General features: G+C 37.1%; 1 protein-coding gene across 2 annotated transcripts in view; it reads left to right on the top strand.

Moving 5' to 3' along the window:
- Nucleotides 1-11,745, top strand: part of lhx3 (LIM homeobox 3) — a 12,231-nt gene extending 486 nt beyond the window's left edge. Inside the window, exons 1-6 of one of the 2 annotated variants that reach the window (XM_051895663.1) lie at nt 2,363-2,585; nt 4,661-4,832; nt 4,905-5,107; nt 6,816-6,967; nt 7,579-7,750; nt 10,341-11,745. In XM_051895663.1, coding sequence (XP_051751623.1) covers nt 2,504-2,585; nt 4,661-4,832; nt 4,905-5,107; nt 6,816-6,967; nt 7,579-7,750; nt 10,341-10,759 — 1,200 coding nt within the window. In that variant the 5' untranslated portion in view covers nt 2,363-2,503 and the 3' untranslated portion in view covers nt 10,760-11,745. Of the gene's footprint in view, nt 1-2,362; nt 2,586-4,660; nt 4,833-4,904; nt 5,108-6,815; nt 6,968-7,578; nt 7,751-10,340 lie in introns of those variants that run through there. The other variant, XM_051895664.1, reaches the window with a different exon arrangement.
- The last annotated feature ends 1,196 nt before the right edge of the window (nt 11,746-12,941 follow it).

The raw sequence follows: 12,941 nt of genomic DNA on the forward strand, positions 1-12,941 counted from the left end.
TATTTAACATGGAAAATGTTTGGAAAATTGACAATGTAATACCGTGTTAAAAACACAGGAGCAACAATCCGCCTTTAAACATCGATTAAAGCGCTTCACAGCCGGTAACGTGTCATTATGTTGGCCTGTTCGAGTGGAAATTGTTACTGCATTTCGCCGCAAAAATGTCCGTGTTTTCATATGCACTAATAATAATTTAACTTTACAATTACGGCTTAATGTCATTATATGCACTCTTTAAAAAAGAGGGTTTTCTTTAGTCCTCATTAACAATTCTTATAACTATTTTTTCTTGCAAAGAACATTTTAAAAATATTTTTCCACAATAAAGAACCTTCTGTGCAGTGAAAAGAGTCCAAGGATTCTTCATGGAACGAACCTTTTTTTAAGAGTGAAGACCCTCAAATGACTTTTAATTTCTTTCTTATTTATTATACTTAATAATTTCTTATTTTTAACACGCCAGAAACCATGATCTGAAGAGCTAATAACTTCACACCAAACACTTTTTAATTGATTACCTTTTTTTTTAACTTCCATAAGTTGCCTTTTTCGACTGTTAACATTCGTCTGTCTGACGCCGTATGAATATGTAATGAGCAACATTGTTAGCGCGTGGAACAGATGTTAAGCGCGTGCTGTCACGGTTGCCATGAGAGACCCACGAGTGGACCGAAGCTCCATCCACGCGCCCTTTAAACAGCCCGACAGGTATCGGGTTCCCCTCAACAGGTGCAGCACCTGAACCACCGAGACCCTGCCTGAGTTTAATTCAATTATGGCTGTGTTTTGTGTTTTGTGAACGCATTCTGTTCATTTGAGACGTAAATATCCTCACATCGTGTGGTGAGGTTTTCTTTGATAACGTTATGTTATTAAATGTGAATAATTATTAATTACTAACAACTTGTAGCTTTAGTACTGCAAATTAATTCCAGTTCATTAGCCTATATTACTCGCTAAAACAGTAAAACGATCAACCATTTTAAAACATTTTAAAAATGAGAAGTGATGTTGCGCCATGGAGCCAAAATGGTTGACAAGCAAAATGCGCTTTTTTTCCCCGCCAGATTGCAACATCAAAGGTCAATATGACATAAAAATGATAAAGTTGAAAGTAAGCAGCACCTTTCACCGACACGTGCTTCATAAAGTCAGAAAATCCAGGCAAATGTGGCATTGATTTTGAGTTTATCATGTGTCGGGCCGCAGCGGCACTAAAGCTGATTTCCCAAGGCACAGCAGATCAGTGTCAATAAAATTCATCTGGATGTTGATCAGCTCGATCAGCATTTCACAGAACTGTCTTTTCTTTCTCCTAAAGCAAACAGTTGTCCGATTCGAATCAATGTAGTGAAATTGGAACGATCTGGATTTAAAAGTTCACAGTTTATTTGCATCTCAAATTCGTTTTTCGCTTTGAAAGAAGTAAAAGCGTTGCGCAGAATTAGAAGCGGATTCATTTGTAGTTTCGTATTACTTTTTCACCTGGTCGCTGTAATAAATTCATTCGTTTTGCATTTGAATTTTGCATTTATTAAGCATATTTAATAAACTGAATAAGATTTATTGTCCGCCACAAGTACACTGTAAAAAAAATATTTGTTGGTTTAGCTTAAAAAAGTAAGTTACCTGGTTGCCTTAAAATTTTGAGTTCATTGAAATTAAAAATTTGAGTTAATGCAATGAAGGCGATTGATTTAATCAACAGAAACTCAAAATATTATGTTATCTGAACCACATTAATTATCTAAGATGATTTGACAAAAGAAAAAAAAATGGTGCGATAACAAATCATGAAAAATATTTTTTTTACAGTGAAAATAATAACAATAATAATGCATGGAAATTGCTTGATTTAAATAACTCCAGTTTCATCGTGTAATGTGTGTTATTTGAAGAAAATGTCTGTCTCTATTAAAAATTATTCAGAGACAGGTAATATGTGCCGTTTTTGACCATGCACTCTCACGAGATTTCGATGTACAAAATGTATCAATGTATTTTCTCATTGGATGCATTAGAAATGTGCTTCTTGCGCGTGCTTCTTCATTAATTGCAGCTGTTTTACACGTGCTACAATGTGTATTTTGAACACTTCATGTTCATGTGATGGGGAAATACTCTCCATTCTACAACTAATCATGTGAATAGTTGAATGCATCATAAGACACATTTATGGCATATTGTGTGTCTTGGGAATAAAACATTTCTACGCGCAAAAGAAGGATTTTGTGCATAATGGAATATTTTGTCGACGTTTAACTCCGTAAGGCTTCTGGTGCTGTTGCTTTGTGGTTTTGTCCAGGTGATGGTCATCTGTTTTATCAGTCACCAGAGTAACGGGGCGGCGTTTCTATCGCGCGTCAAGAGCCATAAGGCGCAGAAACCTAACGCGCGCGATGCATCTGTCTCTGGCAAACGCGCTACTTCTTCTTCCTCCTCCAGTTCTGCGCTGCATGTAACTCTCAGATAGTTATCACCGCATGCATTTGTCGGAATAATGAAAATGGCGCAGAATAAGGCTCGGGATTCGCCGGAGATGCTCTTGGCTTTACTCACGCAGAGAGAGGAGTTACGGAGAGGTACAGCCGACATCAAACTCCTGCTGATTTTCTTTTGCAGTTATGCTTTTGATTTGAGTTCAGATCTAGAAGAATATAAAGCACCCCAGGTTGATTTGCGCGAGCTACTGAAAGTATTAACCTTAACTTTGATAGGTAATTATATCTGATTTAACTGCAAAGGATTTTTTTCTCCGTAAAATTCGCATCTCTCTCTTGTGACGCTTTCCGCGCGGCTCTAATACTGCGGATTAGGAATGATTGTGTGTCGGTGGGATTAAATCTGAAACAGCGGCTCAAAACAACATATGTCTGCTTCAGAAATCTGACGCGCATGACAGATATTAAGGTGCAAAATCAGTGTTTGATTTGTTCTTGGTGTATTTATGGAAACGAATGTTGAGAAATAATGACAATTTTCCGCCGTCCTGAGTGAAGCTGCAGGAGGACAGAAACTCTTTCAGAAGCGACTATTTGGAGGAGAAACAGTGGAGATTTATAGACTAATCATTAGAGATGCTGCTTGATTGAATAATTGATACTCGTGCACCTGTTCATGACGTGTCCGGTGATGTCAGAGAGGACCTGCACGCGCAAACACACTCGATTCGCGAGATAAAACGCGATGCGGCCTTGATTCTTTAATTGGTATAGAAAACAAGCAGGATATCTCGAGTGGATATTTAAATATTCATCTGAATTTAACCAGATATGAAACAGTGGAAAAGATTTAATCAAAGCTGTGTTTACGAATTTTTTTTTTTGATGGGCTAATGAAAATTGCTATTTTAGAACAAAAACAACAACAACAATTATTATTAATGCGTTGTATTTATTGTTATCGTTATATTTATTCAAGCTGTTTTTATTTTATGTGCATTATGTACCTGTGCAATGGAAAGGTTGTTGCTTTTAATACATACTTTAGGTGTACATCATAAATACTTGAACACAAAGTGAGCGTGTTCTCAGTTTTACGCTGTTAAAGAGAATGATTACTGTAATAAAGAGATCGTCTGTTTACCAGTGGAGTTTACTGTGACCTTGAGTTACAGTGTGATTTATCACGAGACTGAGACGTGCTGGAATACTGTATTATGATAATAATAATAATAACAATGGGCTACAGTAAATATCGTATTAGTATTCATTTAAAAGTAATAATAATAATAATAATACAGTAGGCCTAAATACGGCTTTATTATTACTATTATTCATTTTATTTAAGTAATATAATAACAACAACAATAATAATAATAATAATAATAATAATAGTCCTAATAATAATAATAATAATATATTACGCTGGAATTATGTTTATTTCGTATTAATGTTCTAAGTGTCGTTAAATTCCAGCAATTTCTTGTCGTCTTGTCGTTCTTTGAGTTTATTTTTGGTGCTCTTTTGATGTTAAACAGAATAGTTATAATAATTTCCCGGTGAAGGGTGTGTTCAGAAAGCTTTTTCGTGCATAGAAAACAAAAGGCGCAATAATATCGTGTTGGGAATATTATCGGGATGAAATTTAATGTTTTACTGAAAGCAGAGCTTTGTTCTTCATATATATATATATATATATATATATTCATAAAGCTGGGTTAAAAACAAAAATGGACAAACCCAGCGGTTGGGGTAAATGTTTGCCCAACCTGCTGGGTAGTTTTATTTAACTCAACTATTGTTTAAAAATTACTGTATTTCTTGATTAAAATGAACCCAAAGTATGTTGGAAATGAACATTTATTAATACGTTTAATAATAATTAAATAATAAATCTTTATTAAATTGCTTATTAATAAATGTTCAACTTTTGATTATTATTGTTGCCTCTAGTAATCATGTGTCTGATTTTTAATTTACAACATATTTTGGGTTCATTTTAAGCCAGACATATAGTCATTTTTAAACAACAGTTGAGTTAAATAAAACTGCCCAGCAGGTTGTGCAAACATTTAACCCAACCGCTGGGTTTGTCCATTTTCAACCCAACTTGGGTTGTTTTTAACCCAGCATTTTTAGAGTGTATATAGCCTACTTTTCTTTTTTTTTTCTTTTTTTTTTAAAGAAAGCTTCATGACCGCTTTCTTGTTTCCCAGATATCCCTGTTTGCGCGGGCTGTAATCAGCACATCGTGGATCGCTTCATCCTGAAGGTTCTGGATCGACACTGGCACAGCAAATGCCTGAAATGCAGCGACTGTCAGTCTCAGCTGGCCGAAAAATGCTTCAGCCGGGGCGACAGCGTCTACTGCAAAGACGACTTCTTCAAGTGAGTTCCTCACGCTCGAGCTCTTTCCTCACACTTCGGATGGCATCTGATCTGACCAGTGTTTGTCCGCAGGAGGTTCGGCACCAAGTGCGCGGCGTGTCAGCAGGGTATCCCGCCGACACAGGTGGTCCGGAGGGCGCAGGACTTCGTGTATCACCTGCACTGCTTCGCCTGTATCGTGTGTAAGAGGCAGCTGGCCACAGGTGACGAGTATTACCTGATGGAGGACAGTCGACTGGTGTGTAAAGCCGATTACGAGACCGCCAAACAGAGAGGTACATCATCCACATGCTGCATTATTCAGCAGATGAGAAAACCAGAGAAGTTCTGTTTGAGCAAGCACAGTTCTCAAAGTCTTAATTGTTTTACTTCTTTCATTCAATGGCCTCGCATTGATTGGCTGCTTTTAACGCTGAACTTAATCTCGCTGGTCGTGCGCTCGTCCATAAACATCTGACCCGGCTCAGGTAATTGCGAACCCGCCAGCCTCCGGATCGATAAGTGCCAGAGCCGTACAGAGCAGCGTTAGAGCCGAACACACGCGCTGTAGAGAGAGACGGACACGATCTGCATTCGGGGCAGTTTTCAGCCAGATTCAGCGCTTTAATACTAGACGAATCGGGTAGTGATTTATTTGGAAATGGAGTCTGGGAAGGAGTTAGAGTCATCCATTGAGAAGATGAACTTACACTGAACACCGCTGAATAATGTTTAATACAGGGGTTTAAGTACTGACATCATAGAATAGAATAGAATAGAATAGAATAGAATAGACATTTAAAAATAAAGGTTCCATTAGGAGAAGAACCATTCTGGAAAAAAAAAACTTTTCAATACACAGTTCTTAAAAGAACCATTTTTTATAGTTCGAATTACATTTTAATAATCCGATTTTTTTCCCCCACTATCAAAACCATTTGTGCAATGGAAAAATCTTCTTAATGGAATAAGAGTGTAGAATAGAATAGAACAGTACACTCTAAAAATGCTGGGTTAAAAACAAGCCAAGATGGGTTGCAAATGGACAACCCAGCGATTAGATTGTTTTAACCCAGCTGTTGGGTTAAATGTTTGCACAACCTGCTGGGTAGTTTTATTTAACCAAGTTATTGTTTAAAAATTACTATATTTCTTGCTTAAAATGAACCAAAAGTATGTTGGAAATTGAAAAAACATCTATAATGAATAATAATTAAATAATAAACATTTATTAAATTGCTTATTAATAAATGATTATTATTGTTGCCTCTAGTAATTATGTGTCTGATTTTTAATTTACAACCTATTTTGGGTTCATTTTAAGCCAGACATGTAGTCATTTTTAAACAATAGTTGGGTTAAATAAAACTACCCAGCATGTTGGGCAAACATTTAACAGTTAAAAACACCCAATCGCTGGGTCTGTCCATTTTCAACCCAACTTGGGTCGTTTTTAACCCAACATTAGAATAGAATAGATGTTAAAATAGGCATGTGTCTCAAAACAAGAAAAATAAATTATAAATTCTATAAAATTTTAAATGACATTTCTCACATCACAGAGACGGAGGGTTCGTTGTGAATTATTGAGGACTGTGGTCTGGAAGAGACCATTGAGATGAACTTACATCACATTGAATAACTGCATTCGAAATGTTTAATTCAGGCCCTAATGCCTTCACTTCACCAACGTTCCGTTTAGAATAGAATAGAATAGAATAGAATAGAATAGAATAGAATAGTGATGTGCAATTATATAAGGATCTATTTGGACTTGACTTTTGTTCCTAAAAAATAATGATTTTCTATTTTTCAACTTACATGAAATACATGTTACCTCACAAAACAGAACAGAACAGAATATCCTCGTCGTGATTTAAGCGTGTTACACCTCAAATACGCCTCGATTCCAGTTAGCATGAAAGGCAATGATTGTAGAATAAGACATATATATATATTTTTATAACTCAAACTATGTTTTTTCTTTCCTTTTTAATATCACAGAGGCGGATTCGACTGCAAAACGACCCCGCACAACAATCACCGCCAAACAGCTGGAGACGCTGAAGAACGCGTACAATAACTCGCCGAAACCCGCGCGACACGTGCGCGAGCAGCTGTCATCAGAGACCGGCCTCGACATGCGGGTGGTGCAGGTAACATCTGCAGTATCATTTCATATTCATTAAAACACAACTACACCGCGACAACGTGCGGTTGTTTATCTGACCCTGAAAAATAACTTCTAGTCTGATATTAAATCATAGTTTTGAATAAATGTTACCAAACGATGCATATTTTTTTAGGTTAGCTGACGATTAAATTTACTGAAATCAACTGAAAAAAATCTAGCATAGCTCAGCCGCTGTGACTTCACTGGGTAGGCTATATATCATTATGTTTCCCTATTATACACATGTAGCCTATTCTCTACTATTATTTCATGTAGAATATTTTGCACTAAATTTCGCGCATAGAATGTACAGGTCACATGATCGATTACGCTTGATAATAGTGTGCATAAATTTATCCAGTATGTCATCATGCCTTGTATCTGTGTTGATGCTAATTAAATGAAGAAAAATAAATAAATAAATAAAAATAATAATTTCAGTTTTGTGTTGTTTTATGTCAAAAACCAACAAAAATCATTTTAAGGCTCAGGTCAGCTTTTTACTTTACTACAACTTTTTTTACAGTGGTTCCTCCAATGTGTTTGTAAGATCAGGTTGGGATGGAGTGAAAACTGACCCATGTTTCTGCGCAGGTCTGGTTTCAAAACAGAAGAGCGAAGGAGAAAAGACTGAAAAAAGACGCGGGCAGACAGAGATGGGGTCAGTATTTCAGAAACATGAAGAGGTCGCGCGGCAGCTCCAAATCAGATAAAGACAGCACTCAGGAGGAGGGCATGGACAGCGACGCTGAAGTCTCCTTCACAGGTGTGTTTGACCCCCCAAAAACACTATCAGTGCATATTCATCACTCCAAAGTGTTCATGAATCAAGTGTTGCAATGTTGAAGCCGGTTCATTTGATTCAAGGCTTTATTGAATCGTTTTCTGAAAAGCCTATTTGGAAAATGAATGGGAAATGTGAGCGTTTGAATGCCAGTTTTTCAGTGAGACTTTTGGTCGTAATTCTGGGGTCCATCACAAATAGCAAGGGATTTTTAAGATAATTAAAATGTTGCATCATGAATTTCTTTAGCCTGTTAACCGTCGTGTGAACCCTTTCTGAGCTCAGATCTGAACTGAAATGGTTGTAATTCAAGAATGTTTTGAAATACAGACCTAAGGTTGGTCTCTTTTTAAAGACACTCAGCAGATAATTTAAGATGTGAAAGCACTTCAAAAAATGAAAGAAGTTATAGAAGTTTATGTTTACTGTCAAGCAAATGTAACACTTCACAATTAGGTCTCATCTGTTAACATTATTTAATGCATTGACTAACATGAACAGCATTTATAAATGTTCATGTTCATGTTAGTTCAAAGTGCATTAACAAATGCTAACAGATACAACTTTTGATTTTAATAATGCATTAGTAAATGTTGAGATTAACATTAACTAAGATTAATAAATGCTGTAGGCTAGTTATTGCTAATTACAAATTATTGTAAAGTGTTATTGTAAACCTTTATTTTATACAAAATATATATTTTACAAAATAATGTTGCCTCTAAAATTGCAAAAAAAAAAAAAATAAAAAAAATAATAATTTGTGTTCCAAATTTGAAGTTATCACAAAAATTTATAAAAAAAAAAAAAATAATAATAATAATAATTCAATACCATTTGCAAACACAATGTCCAATTTTAAAACGGTTTTCACAGGATGAATTTTGAGGGCTTTAGCTTTCGAATGATACCTAATTTATGATAATTAGCCTACTAAAATATGTGATAGGAAAAAAAAAAAGGTTTGACTGCTTTCACGTTTAGCAGGTGATTTCAGCGGATATATTCTCGAACTGTTTATACAATTATTTTTGCTGGTTAATACAATTATTTTTAAGATTAAAAAAATACTTAAAACTAAATCCTAAGCCCGATCTCATGAAAGTGCGTATCAATAGCACGATTTTCTGTTTGGCGTGCTATTTATACGCAGAAATTACCATTGGCGTGCATATGATACGCACGTGTTTGATGTGCACTATTCATGTGCATATGATACGCAATTTTCTGAATATGATACGCACTTTTCGTCGTGCATATGATCCGCATTTTTTGGCGTGCATATGATAAGCAATTTGTTGGCGTGCATATTGGCGTACATATAATACGCCTCTACCCCAAACCATCCACTAATCCTACCCACTGCATATCATATGCACGCAAAAATATTTTAGCGTTTAGTAAATTTAGCGTATAACTAGCACGCTAAATAGAAACATAAACTCGTTCTATAGATACGCAGTACTAGGAGATCGTGTTGAAATCCTAGTGCTGTCAAAATTAGGAGCGTGATCACATGTAGGCTAATGCTAGCTAAAATGACGGAAAAATGCAAATGCTTTTAAACCATTCAAGCGCGACAAGACACAAAATGGCGCATCTCGTGCGCACAGAAAGCTGCTTAAAACAGCGCGCCAGTGTTCTGACAAATAATGTTACCTATCAGATCGTGCTACCAACACTATAACTGCATTGTTTTAAGGGTAGGTTTAGGGTAGGGTAGGTAAGGACATTAATAAAGCCTCAAACCACATTAATCTGAAGCTAGTAGCACAATCTGACAATCTACTGTTTTAATAGAAGGTAGCGACATTTGAGAGAGTAGCACAAATCGCGCTTGAACAGACAAAAACACAAAATTATGCCAAAATGACCGTTTTATCGAGAATCCTTGTAAGCACAGTCTTAAGACAACACAAAGAGTTTGGACTCAGATCCGCATCACGTGGGGCAGGTCTTAAAGTGACAGCAGACTAATAAACCATCTAAACCAGTCTGCCATTAATGTTAATCAAATTACAAAAGAAAAAGAAAATCACTCACTGCTCTTAATTGAATAACTCTTGTAGCTTTAATAAAAATGAATCTATAATCTAATCTAAATGATGCAGTGAAGACTGTGAAGTATTTAATAAGTGCTTTGATTCTGGATATTTTCTACCTGTTAAAACAAAAATATTTAAATCATACTGTTTTATGTTTCTACATTAATTTGGAGATTAAATATGAAATTATTACAATATAAAATATATTAAAAATTGACAGCATTACTAAGTGCTCTGATGGGAATTCATACGATTTGTCTAAACTCCAGTGAAGGGTAGGTTTAGGGGTAGGTCATTTGTACGAATTCAGACAAATTTGGCGACTCGTAAAACATGTACGATTTAGCAAAAAACATACAAATTTGTACGAGTGAGGTCATATTAATTCATACAAATTAGCCACCTCATAAAATACGTACGAATTGCCGTGAAATTGGGTTGTCTATAGAACCTTTACTGCTCACAGTAAACAGGTTAACTGCCATAATCCTCCGCTCACTTTGATTTCTGCCCTGTTCTGTGCACAGACGAGCCGCCCATGTCTGAGCTGGGTCACTCCAACGGCATTTACAGCAGTCTGAGCGAAAGTTCTCCGGCTCTGAGTCGTCAGGGCGGAGGTCATCCGCCGTTCCCCCTGGAACACGGCGCCATCATCCCCTCGCAGGAGCAGTACCACGACATCCAGGCCAGTAGCCCCTACAGCCTTCCGCAGTCTCCAGGCTCGCTACAGGCTCTTCCCAGACACCAGCCCCTCATCTCCAGCCTGGTCTACCCAGAGTCCGGCCTGCCCATGGTGGCTCAGAGCGGAGGCCAGAACATGACTCGAATGATGGCCGGGGGAAACGGGCCGAGCTCTGATTTGTCCACGGGGAGCAGCGGTGGGTATCCAGACTTCCCCGCCAGCCCGGCGTCCTGGTTGGATGAGGTGGATCATGCCCAATTCTGATGCACATTTGGGAAGAGACTCTTGTATAGACAGTGGCGGTGAATGGGAATTACTCAGTGGATGGCTGAACCTTGAATCTTCTCTATTTTTCTGTAGAGTTGAACATTTGGAAATTGGTTAGCGATGGACCCAAGACTTGAGTCTCGCCAAGGACTTCTGTTTGGTTTTACAAGGACACGACATTGTGAGGAGCTTTTACCACACTAAAGACCCGTTCACACAAGGGACAATGAAAATATAGTTTTAAAAAATTGTTCTAAATATAAAAGAATAGGCGAGTCCACACACACCACAACTATAACGATAACGGCACAGTGAAACGATATTGTTGGAATCACTTTCAGAGCGATTTTTTTCAGCTGATGAAGCATAAGAACACTGACAGCCAATCAGAATCAATCCTGCTTTAAAGATCTCGAGCATTTAAAGCGACAGACGACAAAACTGCAGAATAAACAGTACGAATGTGGACGCTAATATTGGTGTGAACAGGCCTTTAGACCATAACTTTTAATTATACAACGTTTTATTTTTTATTATCTTTTCTCCAAATGAGAATTATGGTAGACCAAGATGCTCATCAGATGAAATTTCCACCAGTCATCATCCATCATTGCTGTTACCGATGTGTATAAATGTGATATCACCAGTTTTGGTCATTGCCAAATGTCTATGTACATTATATAACATTTTATCAATGTGGAGTCTTTATTTTTATACAACCCCCTTGGACAATACGATCACAGAGACATTAGGACTTTGTATGTTTCACAACAGGGATAGACAAGTTGTAGTTGTTGTCTCTTTCTAATTAGTAGGAGTACCTCTATGCATTTGTGTGTTTTCAGACGTGTCTCGTTCATTTCACTCTGTTGGAAACGTTTGGCCTGTATGTGTTATATATGTGGAAAAAAATGTTTTATGTCTTATTTATTCTCTCTGATGATGGTTAAGTGGTTTAATAAATTTGTCAGTGAAATCCTCAAGCAGCCATCGCTTCCTGGCAGAGATCTTTAACACTGTGGTGCTTTTTATTCCTTCATTTGCTAAAAGGATGCAGATTTCTGTGCTGTTTATAGCCGCTCCATTGTTATGCGGCTCTAAAGACGCCGCGGCCATCTGATCCGAGGTTTCTCCAGTAGCTCGTTGGCAGCGAGAGGGTTAGAACGAGCTTGGATATTTATTTCTTTTTTTCCGAGATTAATCACATTGATCTTATATCAGGGCACAGATAATGGACCCGGATCTGGCTGAGTCTGCGAATTGCCGGTCTGGCTTGTGACCAAAGGCGTATCAAGAGTTCATCGCCTCTTTAGCAGAGAAATTCGATGCGGACGGCACTGCAACATGTCGATTTGGAGATAAGCGTGCCATGTTTGCCCACTTGCCCCAACCGGGGAGAAATATTCAATCCATTAGCATGTCAGGGTTCAGTTTGTTTACTATTTCAAAGTTTGATTCTATTACACAGATGAAATATAGCTGCTGTTTTGTGAGTGTCTATGTGTTAAGACATGACGGTGTAACGCACCCCATATCTAATAACAGTAAACTTTTAAGTGTAATTTATGGAAGCCCATTTCCGCCACATAAGAAAAAAAAAATTGGAATTATGACATAAAAAGTCGAAATTATTAGGCCACTTAATTTAGACTTTTTTCTCATCTGACATTTCTACTATACCAGATAGTTATGCCGTCATGTCAAAGGTTTTAATTTAATTTTAATAAGGTTTTAATCGAGGTTTTAATTTACCTGATGGGAGCTATCTATTCGTTAGCATGTCTGTTAAACTTGATGGCGGTTCGTCAGACAGCACGAGACCTCCTGGAAGTATGACTTGTCATATGGAAAATTTTCAGTTTTTACCTCAGCCATAAATTCCATGTCACGTGATCTCTGCAGCAGTTTTAAAAGTGTTGAGACTGGTGAAATATTTATAGGTAGGCCTACACTATGTAACTTTTTTTTTTTTTTTTTCAATATTAATGTGTCAATACAGCATCAATCCTTCCAAAATGTGTTTTTGTCTTACCCTGTTTCACTATGGAAAGCCTATTGTATGTTTTTATATTTTAGACCTGTCGGTATGGTTTTCGTGGGAAATTGCTTATATGTCACTCGTATCTCCTCATATCCGTAAATAGAGAAAAGTTTCTCCAGCTACTTTGACACGTGTCTG

Source organism: Ctenopharyngodon idella, chromosome 5, assembly GCF_019924925.1.
Source record: "Ctenopharyngodon idella isolate HZGC_01 chromosome 5, HZGC01, whole genome shotgun sequence".
Lineage (NCBI taxonomy): Eukaryota > Metazoa > Chordata > Actinopteri > Cypriniformes > Xenocyprididae > Ctenopharyngodon > Ctenopharyngodon idella.